Here is a 23,375-nt window from a genome sequence, read left to right on the forward strand (position 1 = left end):
ACGCCTAGAATGAGACCACAGCTGCCCAAATGGTCACTTTGGCTGCTGTGGGATCCCCAGTGTCTCTGTTATTGGGGCAGGAAGAATAAATTGTTATTACCCTGATTATGGGAACTGTGCTTGGAACTGTACGTGGCCTTTTGTTATGATGGAGGGATTCACCATCAACTAAGTAGCACTCGCTAGGCAAGGGTCATGGGTTCCAAAACTGTGTGAATGGAGAGAGGCTGGGGACAAGTATTAATACTTGGTGGCATGGGCCCCTTGGTGAGGGCCTTAAATGCTAATTGCACTTCCTTCTCTATCCACTGTGGAATATCAGAGCTAATTTTGATTTCATTAGAAGTCTAGTTATAGGCTGCTGAGCTCATTTTGGGCTGACAGTGCACCAGCACTGGGGCTCCCCTACTACAAGCTGAATTCACCTAAGAGCTGAAATCACTGAGTGTTGTGTTAAGTAGTGCGGGAGCCTGAAGATATATTGTGGAGTAGTTTGCGGGATGGCTGGAGTGCCTTGTGGACCGGCTGGTGAAGCAGTTCGACGCGGAGCAGTTTGTGGATGGCAGGAGCTGCTTGTGGGCCGTGGAGCTGAGCGAAGGAGTTCGTGGGGCGGCTCGCAGAGCGGAGCGCAGCTGAGCAAAGGAGTTCGTGGGGCGGCTGGCGGAGCGGAGCGCTGCTATGGAGTTATGGGGCGGTCAGCTTCAGATCATGTAAGGTGCCTCTTACCCCCGTCCCATTTCCACCCAGGTTGGGAGGTAAAGCTCCGCAGATAAACTTTCGAACTCTGGGGCTGCCCTGACCAGGGACAGAGACTTTTGGGGCATTGGACTTTTGGGACTTTGGGTGATTTGGGGTTGCTGGACTCAAGAACCAAAGGGAAGAGGGCATGCCCCAATTTGCTTGGGGTGGGTTTTTTGCTCATGGGTTGTGTTATGAATCCTGTTGGTGGTGTTTCCCCAACATAATGCCACATTGTTTCTCTCTGTTATTAAAAGGCTTTTGCTACACTCAGACTATGTGCTTGCGAGAGGGGAAGTATTGCCTCTCGGAGGCGCCCAGCGGGGGTGGTATATATTTGTCCCAGGTCACTGGGTGGGGGCTCGAGCCGGTTTGCATTGTGTTATTGGAATGGATCCCCTAGATATTGAACCCGGCCCTTGTTGCTGCCAACTCTGACGGGCAGAAGGGTTACATTTTTGGGGGCTCATCCGGGATCGCCTGGGTCAGTACCCCTCGGAAGCACCTGTTGAGTGATCCACTACATTGGGAAACAATTTATATTTTTTTTTGTTTGTGCTTATATTTTGAGGAAATTACTGTTTGTATAATGGCTAATATGTCAGGTTTGTTGGGCTCTGGCTCAGCAGCTTCTAGCTCAGAGGCTGAAGCCTCGGCTGATGATTGGACAAAAGCTCTGGGGCAAACATTGGAAAAGGTTGTGCTGCCCCATGCTGAGTCAGACTCTTGTCGTAAGTTAAGATTATTTGCTGGGGAGGAGGAGTTTGAACCCTGGTTAGAGCATACCACTGAAATGCTGCAAGAGTGGGCCGTACCAGATGCAGAAAAGCGAAGATGCCTTATAGAGAGCCTTGGTGGCCCAGCATTAGATGTGATTCGCACCCTGAAGCTCATTGACCCTGGGGTCAGTGTGAAGGACTGCCTAGAGGCCCTTGAACACAACTTTGGGAGCGTAGAGGGCCCTGAAGACAGCTACTGTAAGTTCCTTATTTCCCGACAACAAAAGGGCGAGAAGGCTTCAGCCTACATACAGTGACTGGAGAGACTGCTTCAGAGAGCTGTCATGAGGGGAGCAGTGACTGCTGAGCAGATGGATCAGACCAGACTGGCTCAAATTGTAAGAGGAACTCAGTATCAGAACCCGATTCTACTTCATCTCCAGCTAAGAGAACGACGGGAACATCCCCCAAGTTACTCCCAGCTGATAAAAGAGGTCAGAGAGGAGGAAGAAAGGCAGGCTGCCAGTGAATTTTGGGAAGCCCAAACATCGGAGCCAGCCAGCACAACACCACTGCGAACGGCCAGCGTACTGATGGTGAGCACCAGAGAGGAACTTGCCCAACAAATGCAGGTCCTGACGGAACGGATAGCTGAGCTGCAAAGTACCGTTGACCGAGTTAAGACTTCCAGGAATAAGAAGCCTCAAACTGTGGCGATTGAGAAGCCCGCACTTAGAGCCACCATCCCGCCCAGGCGAAGGGGGAAAGGTCAATTCTTCTGCTACCGATGTGGTCAGGATGGACACAGTGCTGCCAAGTGCCATAATGAAGAAAACCCCTCCTTAGTGTATGGAAAGCTGAGTATCAGTTGGGAGAGATCCGGTAGCTGCCAGAGGATCTGGGGACGGGGACCCCCCAGGTCTGCAGGATTTGAAGATTCCCCCAGAAAAGACTGTCCAGCTGGGATCCCTGCAGGACTGATAGGGCCTCGAGCAGAGGTCACGGTGAGGATCGAAGGGGTGGAGTGTAAAGCAGTGCTTGACACTGGATCTCAAGTGACTATTATATTTCAGTCATTCTACCAACAGATGCTTAGGCACCTGCCTATACAGCCACTGACTGGCCTTGGCCTGTGTGGCCTCAGCATGGATGAATACCCCTATCAAGGGTATGTCATAGTGCACCTGGAATTCCCAGAGGAGGTTGCTGGGGTAAGAGAAGAGGTAGACACAGCTGCCTTAATATGCCCTGACCCTAAAGGGACTTCTGATGTGTCTGTGCTGATAGGGACCAACTCCAGTCTCTTCAAGGTACTCACGGATTACTGCAGAAGGCGGGCTGGGGACCAATACCTGAATACCCTGATGATCCATACGCTTTGTGCTGAAGCCTATAGGAAAATTGAGAGCGCTAAAAGGGACACATCTGAGCTACCGCTTGGGGCACTGAAGTACGCGGGCACAACCCCCTTAGTAGTGCCTGCAAGGACGGAGCAAGAAGTGCTTGTCATGAGTACCTGTCTGAAAGGCAGTAAAGGGACGTTAGCAATGATAGAGCAGCCGATGGGAGGAGAGCTCCCTGAAGGAGTGCTGGTCCCCAGTGGAGTCATAACCCTACCTGCTGAAGCCCAGGAAAGGGTGACTATACTGATTGCTAATTAAACGAGTCGTGATGTTGTTGTGAAGCAAGGACAAAAGATAGCAGACCTCTTTGAGCCTGAGTCGATTGTAAAACCCCAGTGTGAAACTCAAGTTCCGACAATAGACCCAGCAAAGTTTGACTTTGGAGATTCACCAGTGTCCGAGGACTGGAAAGATCGCCTGAGGAAGAAACTTTGTGAAAGATCCAAGGTGTTCTCACTGCATGAGTGGGATGTGGGATGTGCAAAAGGAGTAGAGCACAATATCAGACTACATGACTCTCGACCTTTCAGGGAGAGATCTAGGAAGATTGCTCTCTCTGAGATGGAAGATGTGCGACATCATCTTCAGGAGCTGGCTGCGAATGGCATCATTACAGAGTCCCGCAGCCCATATGCCTCACCCATTGTGGTAGTCTGCAAAAAGAATGGGAAAATCCGGATGTGTATTGACTACCGCACCCTAAACAGCCGTACTGTGGTCGACCAGTACACTATGCCTCGAGTGCAAGATGCCTTAGACTGTTTGCTGGGAAGCCAGTGGTTCTCTGTGTTGGATCTTCGAAGTGGATACTACCAGATCCCTCTGGGAGAAGAAGATAAGGAGAAGACAGCCTTCATCTGCCCATTAGGGTTTTATCAGTTCGAACGCATGCCCCAAGGGATTTCTGGAGCACCTGCCACCTTTCAACATCTCATGGAGAAAGTTGTGGGAGACATGAATTTACTGCAAGTGTTAGTTTATTTGGATGACCTGATTGTGTTTGGAAGAACCTTAGAGGAGCATGAAGAAAGACTTCTTAAAGTGCTTGATAGGTTGGAGGATTATGGTCTGAAGCTTTCAATTGACAAATGCCAGGTCTGCAGAACCTCAGTGAAGTATGTGGGTCACATTGTGTCCCAAGAAGGTGTGAGTACTGATCCTGATAAAATAGAAGCACTCACTACATGGCCACGTCCAAGTAACTACAGAGAACTCAAGACCTTTCTTGGATTTAGTGGCTACTACCGCAGATTTGTGAAAAACTATGCTACAATTGTAAAGCCTCTGAATGATCTTACCAGGGGACATCAGTCCAGCAAGAACAAATCTAAGTCCAAGAATAAGGGGAGGTCCCCAAAGCCTCCTGTGCAGAGACACAATGACCCCTTTGCACCATTTGGGCCACGGTGGGATGAGAGATGTGAAAGGGCTTTTCGAGAAATCATTACTTGCGTAACGCATGCTCCAGTCCTAGTTTTTGCTGACCCAAGCAAACCATTTATCTTGCATACTGATGCCAGTTTGGAGGGTCTGGGAGCAGTCCTGTACCAGGAAGTGGAAGGCAAATGTAAACCTGTAGCCTTTGCCAGCCGAGGATTGTCTGATAGTGAAACTCGCTATCCCACCCACAAGCTGGAATTTTTGGCCTTGAAATGGGCCATCACTGAGAAATTTCGAGACTACTTGTATGGTGCTCAGTTCCAGGTGTGGACAGACAACAATCCACTGACTTATGTGTTAACAAGTGCTAAGCTGGATGCTACAGGGCAGAGATGGGTGGCCGCCTTGGCTAGCTATGAGTTCAGCATTCAGTACCGATCAGGGAGAAGCAATGTAGATGCAGATGCATTGTCCAGGCGTCCGCAGGCTCCAGAAGTTGCTGTGATACCCACAGATGGAGTGAGAGCTATTTGCAGTGTGAGTCGCCGAGAGCCAGAGGCCCGTGAGGGCCTTCAGGGATGTGTTGCAGAAGCTTTGGGCCTGGCCCCTGAATGCATGCCTTCTGCTTCAGTGAACTATATTGCATTAGACCAATCTCCTTTGCCCATGCTCAATGCAGCTGACTGGCAAGAAGCCCAGCGGCAAGATACTGACATTCGTGATACACTACTTGCCAAAAGGGAGGGGCGAAGCCCAGCTGCGGTTGTCCCACCTAACCCGGAGGGTAAACTACTATTGAGAGAATGGACCAAACTAAAACTGATTCAGGGAGTGCTACACCGAATGACCACTGACCCTTTACAAAAACAACGAGCACAACTAGTACTGCCAAAAAAGTACAGAGCCCTGGCCATGAGGACCCTCCATGATGACTTTGAGCATTTAGGGATGGAGAGGACCCTGGAACTTATTCGTAGTCGGTTCTATTGGCCCCGAATGGCTGAAGATGTTTGCAGGAAATGTGAGACTTGCGCTCGATGTGTTCAAAGGAAAACTCTGCCCACGAGGGCCGCATATCTCAAGAACATCACCAGCAACAAACCTTTGGAGTTGGTATGCATTGATTTCTTGTCTGTAGAGGTAGACAAGAGGAATGTTGGAAACATTCTAGTAGTGACTGACCATTTTACACGATATGCACAAGCATATCCCACACATGATCAGAGGGCCACCACCGTTGCTCGAGTATTGTGGGACAAATATTTCTCAGTCTATGGATTCCCAGCTCGGATACACTCTGACCAGGGGCGGGATTTTGAGAGTCATCTTCTGAAGGAGGTGCTGAAGATAGCAGGAATTAAAAAGTCTAGGACAACGCCTTATCACCCCCAAGGTGATCCTCAGCCAGAGAGGTTCAATCGAACCCTATTAGATATGTTGGGAACTTTGCGACCAGAGCAGAAGGCAACCTGGAGCCAGCATGTCGCATTTCTGGTGCATGCCTACAATGCCACAAAGAACGATGCTACGGGAGTCACCCCATATCTCTTGATGTTTGGGCAAGAACCAAGATTACCCATAGACTTGTGCTTTGGTGTATCAGAGGATGGAGATAGCTATGAAACTCATCAGCAATATGTATCCCGACTAAGAGAAAAGCTGCGGGATGCTTATCGCTTAGCTACCGCTGCGGCTCGGAAGAACGCAGACCGCAACAACCATCGATATGATGCTAGAGTGCGTTCGCAGAAGCTCCAGCCGGGGGACAGAGTCCTGCTGCGAAATTTGGGTATTGCTGGCAAACACAAGATAGCTGACAGATGGAAGGCAATACCTTACCTGGTGATGGAAAAGCTGGGAGATCTGCCAGTCTACAAGATCAAACCTGAAGACGGTCCAGGGCAAATAAAGACGGTGCATAGAAACCTTTTGCTCCCTGTGGGGGAATTGGTAAGCACCCCTTATGAGATGGGCCACGGCAGGGCCGCCGGGCAGAACAGAGGTGCTAGACCAAAGCCACCATCCAACACAGACAGTGGGCCCCCTGCAGCTAACTTACCCCTATTCTGCACATCTGAGAGTGAGTCTGAGGAGGAAGACACAACCCTGGTGTATCCTGGGATGGAGACAAGATTTCAGTCTCGATCAGCTGAACCAAACGAGAGTTTTCCCTCTTCCGCCCTAAACCCAATGGCGGAACTATTTAGGCCCCTTTCTGATACCCCGGTGCTGCTGATGAGACCCCCCTGTGATGACACACACAGGTTATTGGACAATGGGGACAGACAGGTAGAGGATGTCCTGAGCACCTTGGACCCTCCAGCGTTAGAACTAGGAGTGCAGGGGCCTACGCCAGTAGCCAAGGGACCCTCCAGGGAAGCCTCTCCATCCGTCACTCAAGAGGATGTTCCCCCTACCTCGGCAACAGAGATTCTCAATAGACGAGACAGGGTGATAAGACCAGTGAAACGGTTAACTTATGATGCACCTGGGGTGACTAGTGAGGAGCCAATACATTTAGCACACAGGCTTGTGGAAGCTAAAGTGGGCTTCCTGAGGCCCTTTGGAGGAAACCAATGAGTTGGTATAAAGGGAGTGTGATTTGTCAGGACGACAAAGTCTCGGCTGGGGGGAGGATGTAAGCAGTGTCAGGATGAGCTCCACCCTGACATCTGGTGGTGAAGTGTGGCAAGTTGTGGAAAAGAACTTCAGGGGCCGATCTCATTTGCATAGGCACACCCACCACGCCTAGAATGAGACCATAGCTGCCCAAATGGTCACTTTGGCTGCGGGATCCCCAGTGTCTCTGTTATTGGGGCAGGAAGAATAAATTGTTATTACCCTGATTATGGGAACTGTGCTTGGAACTGTATGTGGCCTTTTGTTATGATGGAGGGATTCACCATCAACTAAGTAGCACTTGCTAGGCAAGGGTCATGGGTTCCAAAACTGTGTGAATGGAGAGAGGCTGGGGACAAGTATTAATACTTGGTGGCATGGGCCCCTTGGTGAGGGCCTTAAATGCTAATTGCACTTCCTTCTCTCTCCACTGTGGAATATCAGAGCTAATTTTGATTTCATTAGAAGTCTAGTTATAGGCTGCTGAACTCATTTTGGGCTGACAGTGCACCAGCACTGGGGCTCCCCTACTACAAGCTGAATTCACCTAAGAGCTGAAATCACTGAGTGTTGTGTTAAGTAGTGGGGGAGCCTGAAGATATATTGTGGAGCAGTTTGCAGGACGGCTGGAGTGCCTTGCGGACCGGCTGGTGAAGCAGTTCGACGCGGAGCAGTTTGTGGATGGCAGGAGCTGCTTGTGGGCCGTGGAGCTGAGCGAAGGAGTTCATGGGGCGGCTCGCAGAGCAGAGCGCAGCTGAGCAAAGGAGTTCGTGGGGCGGCTGGCGGAGCGGAGCGCTGCTATGGAGTTATGGGGCGGTCAGCTTCAGATCATGTAAGGTGCCTCTTACCCCCGTCCCATTTCCACCCAGGTTGGGAGGTAAAGCTCCGCAGATAAACTTTCGAACTCTGGGGCTGCCCTGACCAGGGACAGAGACTTTTGGGGCATTGGACTTTTGGGACTTTGGGTGATTTGGGGTTGCTGGACTCAAGAACCAAAGGGAAGAGGGCATGCCCCAATTTGCTTGGGGTGGGTTTTTTGCTCATGGGTTGTGTTATGAATCCTGTTGGTGGTGTTTCCCCAACATAATGCCACATTGTTTCTCTCTGTTATTAAAAGGCTTTTGCTACACTCAGACTATGTGCTTGCGAGAGGGGAAGTATTGCCTCTCGGAGGCGCCCAGCGGGGGTGGTATATATTTGTCCCAGGTCACTGGGTGGGGGCTCGAGCCGGTTTGCATTGTGTTATTGGAATGGATCCCCTAGATATTGAACCCGGCCCTTGTTGCTGCCAACTCTGACGGGCAGAAGGGTTACAAAAGCATGAAAGGGCACATGAGTAACTCATGTGACCCTGGACTCCATCTTGTGCCTGTACTTTTCCACAAATTAAGACTGAGAGCTTTCCCTCCACATGGGAGAAGGCATAAAAGGCCCTGGAAGCATCTCCATTTTGACTCCTTCCTGCTCTGATCTCTGGACTTACACTAAAAGGTGCATTCCAAACAATGGGCTGAGGACCTTCCAATCTTTTGGGAAGTTACCAGAGATTTTACAAGCCAGCAGTTTATTCCATCACTGCTACAAACCTGCTCCAAGAACTTTGCAATGAGCGTATGTATTTGTTTTCCTTGAGTATTTTAACTCTCCCCTCTTTCTTTTCTCTCAGAAATAAACCTTTAGATATTAGATACTAAAGTATTGGCAACAGCATGATTATTTTATAAGATCTGAGTTATATATTGACCTGGCTATACGGGATTAGAAGAACCCTGTGATGAAAGTGGTTTTAAATAACCATTCATCATATAGTCTGGTGTCTGGGTGGTGACAGAAGGGCTTGAATGCCTAAGGAGACTGCATTTCTGACTTCTTGTTAACCAGTGTGGTGACACAGAAGTTTACTTTTGTTACTGGCTTGGTATATTTTATGGAAGAATAACCACCAGTCTGGGGGTGACTCTGCCCTATTTCTCAGCCGTTTGTCCTGAATCTGGTATTCTCAGCAGTGAACCATTGAGGCACGGTGACATCTACCACTCTCCTTGGATATCTGTTCCAATCACAAGTAGTAGATACCTTCTCCCTGAGTAGGTACTTGCAGTCTGTGCTCAAGTCACCTCTTAACCTTCTTTTCAATAACTAAGCATGTTGAACACTTTAAACTCTTAGCTATAAGGTATCTTCACACTTTGAATCATTCTTGTGGCTCTTCTCTAAACATTCTGCATGTTTAACACCAGAAGTGGAGATAGCATTCCAGTGATGGACTCACCAATGCCATTTCCAGAGGTAATATCTCCTCCTTTCTTCTACTCTATATTGCCCTGTTTATAAATTTAAGGTTCTTGTTAACTCTTTTAACTATAAAAGAAAAGGAGTATTTGTGGCACCTTAGAGACTAACAAATTTATTTGAGCATAAGCTTTCGTGAGCTACAGCTCACTTCATCGGATGCATTCAGTGGAAAATACAGTGGGGAGATTTATATACATACAGAACATGAAACAATGGGTGTTACCATATACACTGTAACGAGAGTGATCACTTAAGGTGAGATATTACCAGCAAGAGAGAGGAGGGGCGGGGGGAGAACAACCTTTTGTAGTGATAATCAAGGTGGGCCATTTCCAGCAGTTGACAAGAACATGTGAGGAACAGTGGCGGGGGGTGGGGGGGAATAGTTTTACTTTGTGTAATGACACATCCACTCCCAGTCTTTATTCAAGCCTAAGTTAATTGTATCCAGTTTGCAAATTAATTCCAATTCAGCAGTCTCTTGTTGCAGTCTGTTTCTGAAGTTTTTTTGTTGAAGAATTGCAACTTTTAGGTCTGTAATCGAGTGACCAAAGAGATTGAAATGTTCTCCGACTGGTTTTTGAATGTTATAATTCTTGACGTCTGGTTTGTGTCCATTTATTCTTTTACGTAGAGACTGTCCAGTTTGACCAATGTACATGGCAGAGGGGCATTGCTGGCACATGATGGCATATATCACATTGGTAGATGTGCAGGTGAACGAGCCTCTGATAGCGTGGCTGATGTGATTAGGCCCTATGATGGTGTCCCCTGAATAGATATGTGGACACAGTTGGCAACGGGCTTTGTTTCAAGGATAGGTTCCTGGGTTAGTGTTTTTGTAGTGTGATGTGTGGTTGCTGGTGAGTATTTGCTTCAGGTTGGGGGGCTGTCTGTAAGCAAGGACTGCCCTGTTTCCCAAGATCTGTGAGAGTGATGGGTCGTCCTTCAGGATATATTGTAGATCCTTGATGATGTGTTGGAGAGGTTTTAGTTGGGGGCTGAAGGTGATGGCTAGTGGTGTTCTGTTATTTTCTTTGTTGGGCCTGTCCTGTAGTAGGTGACTTCTGCGTGTCTTCTGGCTCTGTCAATCTGTTTCTTCACTTCAGCAGGTGGGTATTGTAGTTGTAAGAACGCTTGATAGAGGTCTTGTCGGTGTTTGTCTCTGTCTGAGGGGTTGGAGCAAATGTGGTTGTATCGTAGAGCTTGGCTGTAGACAATGGATCGTGTGGTGTGGTCTGGGTGAAAGCTGGAGGCATGTAGGTAGGAATAGCAGTCAGTAGGTTTCCAGTATAGGGTGGTGTTTATGTGACCATCACTTATTAGCACCGTAGTGTCCAGGAAGTATATCTCTTGTGTGTACTGGTCCAGGCTGAGGTTGATGGTAGGATAGAAATTGTTGAAATCATGGTGGAATTCCTCAAGGGCTTCTTTTCCGTGGGTCCAGATAATGAAGATGTCATCAATGTAGCGCAAGTAGAGTAGGGGCGTTTGGGGATGAGAGCTGAGGAAGCGTTGTTCTAAGTCAGCCATAAAAAAGTTGGCATACTGTGGGGCCATGCGGGTACCCATAGCAGTGCCGCTGATTTGAAGGTATACATTGTCCCCAAATGTGAAATAGTTATGGTTGAGGACTATAGCACTGCACTGTGAAGTCCCATTCATGACCCGATTGTCCTTTTAAGGGGCCTTTCCTGGACACAGCTCTCCATCCTATACATACAGACTACATTCTTTGTTCCTAGATCCTGCAGTTGTCTCTGTTAAAATGCATGTTGCTTGACTGTGCCCAGCAAGTGATTCACATTGTTCTGTATAAGTGACCTGTTCTCATTATTATTTAGCACTCGACCAATCTTTTTGTCATCTGCAAACTTCATGATGAATAATTAAGGCCATTAATAACATTTTTGCACAGTGTTGAACCAAGAATTGATGTCAGGAGAATCCCAGTAAAAACACCCCACAAAATAACTGGGGAGGATGTGGTCAAGTTGAGGGAAGAGATTAAAAGAAAGAGTACAGGGCAGTCAGAGGAAAAAGGCCCAGAAGAGAGCATAGGTAGAAGTCCTCTCCCAGAAGGGATGGGACTTTAAAAGAATCTGGCCAGAGGGTCGGGTCCTGAACATAGGAAACTGTTGGAAAAAGCCACAAAAAAGCTGATCCATAATGGTTGTGCAGCAGCCTAACCAAACTCAAAAGTGTCTAAAAGCGTGATATCACATTCCTCTACAAGACCTACTTTCGATAAAAGCATATTGATTAGCATTATTTATATTTCCATCTTTTAATCCTTTATTGCTCTGGCAATAGGACTTTTCAGTCAGTTCCCCCAAAGCATGTCAAATGTATTTCTTCACAAAAGTCATTAGCTTCCAAAGAAGCACAAGGGCAGCTCCTCTAGAAATATACGTATAAAAACAAGTTGTCCCTTGCCTGTTCAATGTCTTATTTATTGCTATTATTTTAAAAGAGCCTCAAATGTTTGTTTAAATACACAGTTGGCACTTGGGAAATTCTAGGAGGTACCAGACTGATTGAAGGGTGATAATTCAGCCACTAAACCATGAGAATTTTCATATTCGAGGAGCCCAGAACTGAGAACTCAAGATTGACAATGGCTTTCTTGTACTAGATAAAAACTAGCATCCCTGCTCTGCTGATGAGGAACAATGGTAACAAAAGCAAAAACTCCTAACATAATACAAACCAAAGTGAGAATAAATCTCATCTTTTATACAACAAATATATCCTCAGAGTTTGCTTTACAAAATGTGTATTTCTAATATTTCCAGCTCAAACAAATATATTCAAAAATAGAACTAGTTTAATAACTATAGCAAAAGGATCTTTAGTAAACTAAGTGCGGAGGAGGGTACAGAGACATTGCTGAAGTAAAGAGAAATCTCCTTCCCTTTTGTACTGAAATAATAAAGCAGAAAAGAAATCACTTCTAAACTATTATTTCTTTCAAATGCTAGGTTCAAACTTAATATTTTTTTAAAGTAGCAACTTTTTGCTTGTAACAAGGGTTGTATTTTTAAGTCTATTCAATAATGGATCTAGGGGGCGTGGAGGAATTGAACCATATTAATAATTTATTTCACAGTAAAGCCCAATAGAAAGGTTTTTAAAGCCTAGTTGATTCCAGAACAATCCAATTATTGTTAGTTTTAAGCCAACAGAAACATGAATTTTTCCAACAGATAAAAAAGTATGAATGACTTTAATGACATAATCAGAATGATGAAAATTTGTACATGATTATTTCTTAATATGTAGAAGCAAAAAAAAATCTCAGCAAAAATGATGGTGTCAGGCAGTTCAGACATGGTTAAGCATGAGGGATGCATGAGTCTTAACACTATAAAGCATTTCATACGTGGTACTGTATCACTAAGAACCTGCTGAAAGGACCAAATGTCAGGGATAATTCAGCCACTAAGCTAATTGTAGTGGAAAACAAGGATCATATCAAGACCAATTTGGAGAGGATTAGCAAAGACGGCTTAGTGAACTGTGTACCATTTATAGAATGTATTTGAAATCCATTCCTAATGAGGTTTGGGAGATAGAAAAGATTGTGAGAAAGAAAGTCAGGACCATTAACCCTGGAGTATTATAAAGCTTGAGAGTATAATTCTTGTCACAAGGTCAAGCTTTTACAAACCAATTATTAGGGATATCCATAATATCAACATACAGATACACACCCAGAAACCTTTTAACTTGAGAGATACTGAACAGCTCTCCTGTATGCTGGTGACCATAGTTTTTTGGAAAAGTTTTGCGTCATTGTTGGAAAAACGCTCACAAAGGTTTGATTGTGTCATTTAAGTATAGTTCAGTGCAGAGCAATGCAGACAGGCATTTAAGTACAGTTCAGAGATGCACTGAGCCAATGAGAGCACAAAAAGACATTCAGATAGAATGTGTGCTGGAGCTCCTGGGCATGAGGACTCTGCATATGCAGTACTTCAGTGCTTTGTAGGGCGAAGCCTACTCCCCTGCATGGCTGTCCAACATTGGTCAGTGTATAAAAAAGGCAGAGTCATGGTCTCACTTCCTATCTGCCCCTCCTCACCCTTTTGGGAATGGGAGTAATATGGGAGCAGTCCCTGCAATCCCCACTTTACGGGGCAGCAATTCTGCCTGATCCTTACATGGATTATCCAAGTGAGGGAGGGAAGGCTTCTTGTGCTCCCGTCTTTTCACTGGCCACCATTGTAGGGGTGGGGCATATCCGTGCGTACCATTTATATTATTTGTTGCTATTAATCTATCAATTCTAAATAGTTTATCAATCCTTCCATTTGCTGCTCCAGAAGTGTACATGTGAAGCAAAGGTAAGAAAAGGGAACAATATGATCTATCCTAGTTCGAACCCACAATATGATAGTCAATACATCAAGAAAATGTAAAATAATATTGCTTTATCATCATTGCAATTCAAAGACAATTATACTATAAATCTACAGAGGCTCTACAAAGAGTGACAATTTAGTGGCCAGACTGTGCCACCTTTACTCATACTGAGTAGTACATTGCGCTGTGAGTTGTTCCATTTAAATCAATGGGACCAAATGCAGAATATAAGATATTCCATGTAAATAATGGTGGCATGATCTGGCACAAAGGGTCTGATCCTATTTTCACGAAAGTCAAAAGGAATTTTGTCTGTGTTAGGATTACAAGATCTCATTTATTTCTGAAAACACAATCCTCTGTTTTGGATATGAATGTTATCAAACAGACAGCGTTCTGACATTATTGAATGATGAAATATAAAGAAATGTTGGACTGTGTAGCAGAAAACCTTTGTTTACCACATACAGTAGACCTCCATGGTTACTAACACCTTGGGAATGGAGGTTGCTCATAACTCTGAAACGGTCATAACTCTGAACAAAACGTTCTGGTTGTTCTTTTAAAAGTTTACAACTGAACATTGACTTAATACAGCTTTGAAAAGTAAAAGAAAAATATTCCTTTCCCTTTATTATTTTTAGTAGTTTACATTTAACACAGTAGTGTACTGAACTTGGTTGTTGTTGTTTTTTCTTTTTAGTTTCTGCTGCTCACGATTCGTGTACTTCTGGTTCCAAATGAGTTCTGTGGTTGACTGGTCAGTTCATAACTCTGGTGTTCGTAACTTTGAGGTTCTACTGTATTTGATAATTAGCAAAAATGCCAAGGGCAGCATGGACAAGAATGAAGGTCTATGGATTTCTCTGTTAATATGATCTATGACTATATAAAGATTTCCACTTGAAATCTCCACAGTGATTTCCACAGTGAAAGACTGTTTAAAGTCATATTGTTGGCTAATCAATTGGAAGTTTTTTCACTCATTTCTTAATTATCAGAAGCCAACATTTTATATTTCAACCCAATTCATCTTCAGAAAGAAACAGACTGTAACTGTTCATGTTTTAAAGATTCACTACAATTACCTGGGCCATGGAGCTTTGTGGGTTATAGATCAAGTTTTTAAATGTGCGTCTGGACACCCACTTTAGCTGGTGAAAGAAGGAAGTGCTGTATGTGATTTGTTGGAAATCTGCACTCATCTTCCTTTTATTTTCCAAAGACAGCTTCTCTAATTCTGCTTTTGTTTCTTTGTAATAAGGGGAACTGGAAAACAGCTCCGCTAATTTCTCAGCAATAGTCTTATCACCACCGACCTCTTCAATGGTTTCTTCAGGTTAAAAAGAAAAATATTGTTGTAGGAGCAATAGCAGTAGAAAGCTAAAGACGCAAATTAGTTCATGGCAGTTTAGGTATACTGAAGTCATCCCCATCCCCACTCCCCCGAAAGGGCTACATTTTATCCTCAAAATCTCTTACCATAAATAAATAGAGATCAGACTGAACCAGAATCGCACATCCAAACCTACAGAATGTTACAGCAATTCAGATCAGGATTCAAGCTTCAAAGCTCAAGTTTATTTCCATATCGGGCACAAAGGAGAATCCCAGCAATGGGATAGCTAGGACCAGTTTGTGGACCATGTGGAAATGTTTGTGGAAATGATAACATGCACTGTACAATTTATTGCTGGGTACAATTTATTGCTGGGTATTTTAAATGAATACAGTTGTGGCCTAGTTCAACCACATCTATTGCCTCCTACCTTTTTTTCCAGGGTGGCCAGAATATCTAATGGCAACCAAACATGTCCCAGAATAAACTGTGTGGTTCAGATGCCAAGACTGTAACACAATTTTCTCTCCATGTTCTCAGGGAGCTTGTATTTTCTGAATGCAACTCCCCAAGAAGTTCCCTGAGAATGTAAAGCAGAAAACTACGTTAAAATCTTGGAGACTGAATCACACAATCTAGCCATAATCTTACCCACAAGTAACTGCGGGCACAAAATTAGAAACAAAAGAGTTTTCCGCTTTTAGACAAGAAGCGGCATATGGAGCAATGCTCCAGTATGTACTCCTCTCCCAGGCAGATGAGACATCTGGAGTGCCTGTTGTTAATAGGCATGGTACAACTGCACAACTGGCAGGTCTTGAAGCCCAGAGACTTGGAATCTGGCATGAGGTGGGAATACCCTTGTGTACAGGAGGGGTGTTGGAAAGCTCTTAGTTAAGTCCCCCTCCCAACAGGCAAAGCAAAGAAAGTAAAGTTAAAAATTAATAAATTAAATCTTAAAAAGCTAAACGAGCTCACATAGTGAGTTAGGAGAAGCTATGTTGCATGAGGCACATGCTGCAGGTGCTCCGGCTCGCACCACAGTTAGTAAGAAGGAACAGAGTAATGGTTGCAGCCACTCCACCTCTTATCCTTCACCTATAATAGCCAAGAGGTCATTAGGGGTTCAGGTGTGGCCATAACAGATACTATTCAAAAAGAATCTAATCTCGCACACATGGGGTGCATGTGCATCATGAGCAGGATCAGCGTGGACAATCACTTGACCTCTAGCTCCCATACCTGATAAATTGCATTGACTGACAGATTCTGATTTGCTGAGTGTCACAGCAGTTGAGTCTCCATTAATGATATCCAGAAAAAAATCAGCAGGATTGTTGTATGGCTCGCATTCATAACCTGCAAAGAAATAATATCAGATCTCTAAAATAAGTCATTCAACAGATGGGAGAAATATGTTGCAATATTAAGGGTAATATTCTTAAATCTGTCTTAAAGGGAAAGCAATTAGATAGCCCACCATCAAAAGGTACCATCTAATGTAACAAGTCAGCTTCACCAAAGACAAAAATAGAATGGGCCAAAACTACAAAGTTCACATGTGTTTGGTTCTAGAATTTTATTGGTTCATTCCATTATGGAAATTGGATCAATGGCACAGTTCAGATTTGGATGATCATCGTGCTTTCAAATGCCTAGTCAAAATAGGGGCTTGAATGAGACACTGAGCTGTCTGAAGTCTATCCGGACAAAACAGTGATAAATTTAGGGTGGCATAAAGCATCTAAAGGATTTGGAGGGGATGGTCCCTATTTTCACAACATCGGTGTACTGCTGGATCCCTGACTCCTTCTGGATTCCCAGGAAGCATTAGTAGCCTCAAGTGTCTTTTTTCCATTTGATTGTGAACATTTCTCTCTTTCACGAATCTCATAACAATTATCCATGCCTTGTGATTTCCTTATGGAATTATTAAAATATGCTTCCCATGGGGCTACCCATAAAGACCATTCAGAAATTATACTCTGTTCAGAATGCAGCTGCTCACTTATTTAGCAAGGTAGGCTGTACAGAGAACATTAGATCAGTTCTCCAAGGTCTGCAGAGGCTTCCTCCTCTTCATTTCTGGATGCAATTAAGGTATTGATAGTAATTGTTAGGATATAGATATTGAGGCCTGTCGGTAAAGGCCTGTACTCTAAGAATTTAGGTGTATTCTTATCACTTGGCTAGTTATAGAGGTATAAAAGAAAGAATCAAAATCACTGTCTGCCAGTGTAAGATCCTTCTCTTACTGTGACAGTCTGAGGCCCTGTTCTCAGGCTAAGGCCTTTGGCTAAGCAACAGAGGCAGCCATAAGCTGGGAAGCGACTGGTCACATCCTCACATTCCAAACTAGTCACATTGAAAGAAGGTGCTATTGGGCTGTTAGGCACTATCAGGACAGGATTGTATTCCTATCAGCTCCAGAGAAAGGGAAGTGCCTAGAAAATGTTAAAGGAAACTTAGTTTGATAGTATCCTGTCTGGCAAGAACTCACTTACCAATAGCTGGGATGTGAAATCCTCACTTCTGTATTGTTTTGTCATTATAGTTCCCACTTTGCTATTGTTTGTCTGTATAATCTCTAAAAAAGAAAAGGAGTACTTGTGGCACCTTAGAGACTAACCAATTTATTTGAGCATGAGCTCATGCTCAAATAAATTGGTTAGTCTCTAAGGTGCCACAAGTACTCCTTTTCTTTTTGCGAATACAGACTAACACGGCTGTTACTCTGAAACCTGTATAATCTCTGTTTGGTTCTGTGATTGTTTCTGTCTGCTGTATAATTAATTTTGCTGGGTGTAAACTAATTAAGGTGGTGGGATATAATTGGTTACATAATCATGTTACAATATGTTAGGATTGGTGAGTTAAATTTCAGGAAAATGATTGGTTAAGGTATAGCTGAGCAGAACTCAAGTTTTACTATATAGTCTGCAGTCAATCAGGAAGTGAGAGGGTGTGTGGGGGGGAATGGGAACAGGGAATGGGGGTGGGGAAATTGGAATCATGTTTGGCTAAGGGCAGGAATGGGAACAGGGACACAGGTGTAAGGCTCTGTGGTGTCAGAGCTGGGAAGGGGGACACTAAGGAAGGAAACTGGAATCATGCTTGCTGGAAGTTCACCCCAATAACCATTGAATTGTTTGCACCTTTGGACTTCGGGTATTGTTGCTCTCTGTTCATGCGAGAAGGACCAGGGAAGTAAGTGGGTGAAGGAATAAGCCCCCTAACAGTAATGTATCAAATTCTCAAAGATTTGGGACTTGGCTACCTAATGAACGTCTCTCTCTATGTGCATTCTTAACAGCTGCAATTGGCTGAGATGCTCTTGCTCAAAAGTCCTTATATACAAACATCCAGGATTTGCAGGCAGGATGTTATTAGTGGCTTGCCACTGACTCTGGAACATGCTTGCCCCATTGCTCTGACAGAGTCCATTAGACTATTCAGATAAACATTTTAAGCACATTATTTCACAACACTGCTAAGACTTTTGAATTAGGATATGTGGTTAGAAAACATTTGGTGGTTTAAAATATTAAAAATTGCTGTATCTTAATAGTGTTTATATCTCACAGTCCACTTTTGATGTAAGCGCTACAGGAAGATAATGAGCCTTGATGATTACATATGCCCACTTTGGTCCTGGGATATAAAGCTTTTATCATAGTTCATCATCTCAGAGGCCACAGTGACAGGGACTCATGTCTTAAATAAACGATATTTGCTACTTTTTTTAATACTGAATGCATTTTTAAACAAGATTTCATTCCTTACTTATACAGTAGGGCCCAGATCCTCAAAAGTATTTAGGTGCCCAACTTCCACTGAGATCAATGGGAGTTAGGTGCCTAATTACCTTTGAGAATCTGGGTCAAAATCAGTATAATATGCTGGGAGGCTAGAAGCCAACATCAATACAATGTGCTGGAAGACCACCACTGTGACTTTGAAAGCTCCCTTTGAAAGCTCACCAATAGATTTGAAGTACTGCAGAGCATTCCGAGCAGGGCCGTGGTACAACAGGCTTCCTGCAGCCAGTAACGTCAGGCTATCAAACAATCTGAATATGGAGTACCGGGGCTGATGGAGTGAAAAGATAATCGTTTTCCCCTGACTTGACATCCTGAATGCAAAAAAAAAACACACCACAAAACAGGAGAGGAATTAAACATCTGCAACTATTCCTTTTCTCTTATATTTTCTTTCTGCTATGAATGGCTAATGCCACTCAATCTGAAGTAATGACAAGCATATCCGGTCAAATCCTGGAGTCCTCTCTCAATTTTTACTCAAGCCTTACTGATGCAAGTGCACATTAACTTCAGTAGTAGCTAAAGTAAAAACTGAGTAAAAGAAGAATACGGACCTCAGAATTTGGCCCACTATCCATAAATTATTCCCTTATAATGAATTATTCTCATGATGTGTACCTAAGCATTCATTATTCTCTTGATGATTTGATATGTGAAACGAGGTGAAAGGCCACATATTTTCCAACGAACAATGTATAGAAAATAAATTCTTGTGCAAATATTTGTAACTTCTTGGGATAAGTGTCATATTGTTTTACAAGATATAATGGAGCAAACAAAGCAGAAGAAAGTTTAAAAGGGACAAATCCTAAGGCCCTTAGGAGGTGGGACAAAGAGAAAGTAGGGAACATCAAGTCTTGGCCAGATTCTAAACTCCCATACCTACAGGACAAAGTAATGTAAGTTAATGCAGAAGCTTTTAAGTGTAAAGTAACTAGCAATGCTCTTCCTTCCATAAGGTGTGGCATTCCCTCACCCACTCCAAACACATGACACACTATTCAGAGAGCTGTCCCAGGGATATTGAGACCTGGCAGGGTAGGTAACTGTGGATGCATGAGATTTCTATATCAAAGTTTCTTTCCCTGGGCAGATCCTCCAAAAGGATTTGTTTGTTGGTCCAAATTCCCTGCCCCTTTTGGCACAGTGAGGGTTGTGGGACAGGAGACAAGAGTCTGACCCATTGTAGTGTGGCAGACTGGCCTCCCACTGAGTCAGAAGGAGAGGATTCAGAGTAACAGCCGTGTTAGTCTGTATTCGCAAAAAGAAAAGGAGTACTTGTGGCACCTTAGAGACTAACCAATTTATTTGAGCATAAGCTTTCGTGAACTACAGCTCATTTCATTGGATGCATACTGTGGAAAGTGTAGAAGATCTTTTTATATACACACAAAACATGAAAAATACCTCCTCCCACCCCACTCTCCTGCTGGTAATAGCTTATCTAAAGTGATCACTCTCCTTACAATGTGTATGATAATCAAGTTGGGCCATTTCCAGCACAAATCCAGGTTTTCTCACACACCCCCTCCCCCCATAAACCCACTCTCCTGCTGGTAATAGCAAACCTGGATAGAATAGAAATAGAAAACCTGGATTTGTGCTGGAAATGGCCCAACTTGATTATCATACACATTGTAAGGAGAGTGATCACTTTAGATAAGCTATTACCAGCAGGAGAGTGGGGTGGGAAGAGGTATTTTTTCATGCTTTGTGTGTATATAAAAAGATCTTCTACACTTTCCACAGTATGCATCCGATGAAGTGAGCTGTAGCTCACGAAAGCTTAAGCTCAAATAAATTGGTTAGTCTCTAAGGTGCCACAAGTACTCCTTTTCTTTTTGCGAATACAGACTAACACGGCTGTTACACTGAAATCTGTCATTATGCAAGGCACTGCATTTAGCCATATGGAGTGGAAATCTATCAACTGCATGAAAAAACTTGTACAGATACAGACAGACATCATCTTCCTTTCCAAATGCAAACAGATGGACATCGTACCAAAAGGACTGAAGGTAAAAAATCCATTACAATCTACACACCACACAGACTATGCTGACAGCTTGTGCCACACGCTCTCAAAGAAACTGTGAAATCACCTGATCAACATCCTCTACAGCAAACAGGGAAAGATTAAGAATGAGCTCTCAAAAATGGATACTCTCATAAAAAAACAACCTTCCACACAAACTTCCTCGTGGCTGGACTTTACTAAAACTAGACAAGCCATTTACAACACACACCTTGCTTATCTACAAAAGAAAAAGGACACTAAATTTTCTAAACTACTACATGCCACAAGGGGCCACAGCAATGGTTCCCTCAACCCACCCAGCAATATTGTTAACCTATCCAACTATACTCTCAGCCCAGCAGAAGCAGCTGTCCTATCTCGGGGCCTCTCCTTCTGCCCCTCCACCCCCACAAACATGATACAGTTCTGTGGTGACCTAGAATCCTATTTTCGACGTCTCCGACTCAAGGAATATTTCCAACATACCTCTGAACAACATAGTAATCCACAGAGACCTCCCTACCAACACTACAAAAAGAAGGATTCTAGGTGGACTCCTCCTGAAGGTTGAAACAGCAGACTGGACTTCTACATAGACTGCTTCCGCCGACGTGCATAGGCTGAAATTGTGGAAAAGCAGCATCTCTTGCCCCATAACCTCAGCCGTGCGGAACACAATGCCATCCACAGCCTCAGAAACAACTCTGACATCATAATCAAAAAGGCTGACAAAGGAGGTGCTGTTGTCATCATGAATAGGTCGGAATATGAACAAGAGGCTGCTCGGCAGCTCTCCAACACCACTTTCTACAAGCCATTACCCTCTGATCCCACTGAGAGTTACCAAAAGAAACTACAGCATTTGCTCAAGAAACTCCCTGAAAAAGCACAAGAACAAATCCGCACAGACACACCCCTGGAACCCCGACCTGAGATATTCTATCTACTACCCAAGATCCATAAACCTGGAAATCCTGGGCGCCCCATCATCTCAGGCATTGGCACCCTGACAGCAGGATTGTCTGGCTATGTAGACTCCCTCCTCAGGCCCTACGCTACCAACACTCCCAGCTACCTTCGAGACACCACTGACTTCCTGAGGAAACTACAATCCATCAGTGATCTTCCTGAAAACACCATCCTGGCCACTATGGATGTAGAAGCCCTCTACACCAACATTCCACACAAAGATGGACTACAAGTCGTCAAGAACATTATCCCCAATAATGTCACGGCTAACCTGGTGGCTGAACTTTGTGACTTTGTCCTTACCCATAACTATTTCACATTTGGGGACAATGTATACCTTCAGATCAGCGGCACTGCTATGGGTACCCGCATTGCTTCACAATATGCCAACATTTTTATGGCTGACTTAGAACAACGGTTCCTCAGCTCTCGTCCCCTAACGCCCTTACTCTACTTGCGCTATATTGATGACATCTTCATCATCTGGACCCATGGAAAAGAAGCCCTTGAGGAATTCCACCATGATTTCAACAATTTCCATCCCACCATCAACCTCCGCCTGGTCCAGTCCACACAAGAGATGCACTTTCTGGACACTACAGTGCTAATAAACGATGGTCACATAAACACCACCCTATACTGGAAACCTACTGACTGCTATTCCTACCTACATGCCTCCAGCTTTCACCCTGACCACACCACACGATCCATCGTCTACAGCCAAGCTCTGCGATACAACCGCATTTGCTCCAACCCCAGACAGAGACAAACACCTACAAGATCTCTATCAAGCATTCTTACAACTATAATACCCACCTGCGGAAGTGAAGAAACAGATTGATAGAGCCAGAAGAGTTCCCAGAAGTCACCTACTACAGAACAGGCCTAACAAAGAAAATAACAGAACGCCACTAGCCGTCACCTTCAGCCCCCAACTAAAACCCCTCCAACGCATTATTAAGGATCTAGAACCTATCCTGAAGGATGATCCAACACTCTCACAAATCTTGGGAGACAGGCCAGTCCTTGCCTACAGACAGCCCCCCAACCTGAAGCAAATACTCACCAACAACCACATACCACACAACAGAACCACTAACCCAGGAACCTATCCTTGCAACAAAGCCTGTTGCCAACTGTGCCCACATATCTAGTCAGGGGACACCATCACAGGGCCTAATAACATCAGCCACACTATCAGAGGCTCGTTCACCTGCACATCCACCAGTGTGATATATGCCATCATGTGCCAGCAATGCCCCTCTGCCATGTACATTGGTCAAACTGGACAGTCTCTACGTAAAAGAATAAATGGACACAAATCAGATGTCAAGAATTATAACATTCATAAACCAGTCGGAGAACACTTTAATCTCTCTGGTCACGCGATTACAGACATGAAAGTTGCTATATTACAACAAAAAACTTCAAATCCAGACTCCAGCGAGAAACTGTTGAATTGGAATTCATTTGCAAATTGGATACAATTAACTTAGGCTTGAATAGAGACTGGGAGTGACTAAGTCATTATGCAGGGTAACCTATTTCCCCTTGTTTTTTCCTACCCCCCCCCCCCCCCAGACGTTCTTGTTAAACCCTGGATTTGTGCTGGAAATGGCCCACCTTGATTATCATACACATGGTAATGAGAGTGATCACTTTAGATAAGCTATTACCAGCAGGAGAGTGGGGTGGGAGGAGGTATTTGTT

General features: G+C 44.3%; 1 protein-coding gene across 1 annotated transcript in view; it reads right to left on the reverse strand.

Moving 5' to 3' along the window:
• Positions 1-23,375, reverse strand: part of LOC125636250 (broad substrate specificity ATP-binding cassette transporter ABCG2) — a 45,570-nt gene that overhangs the window by 12,768 nt on the left and 9,427 nt on the right. The window contains exons 6-8 of the mRNA XM_048849113.2: positions 18,839-18,990; positions 16,101-16,217; positions 14,608-14,852 (exon numbers count right to left, since the gene is read on the reverse strand). Coding sequence (XP_048705070.2) covers positions 14,608-14,852; positions 16,101-16,217; positions 18,839-18,990 — 514 coding nt within the window. The remainder of the gene's footprint in view (positions 1-14,607; positions 14,853-16,100; positions 16,218-18,838; positions 18,991-23,375) is intronic.

The sequence above is a fragment of the Caretta caretta genome, chromosome 4, assembly GCF_965140235.1.
Source record: "Caretta caretta isolate rCarCar2 chromosome 4, rCarCar1.hap1, whole genome shotgun sequence".
In the NCBI taxonomy this organism is placed as follows: domain Eukaryota; kingdom Metazoa; phylum Chordata; order Testudines; family Cheloniidae; genus Caretta; species Caretta caretta.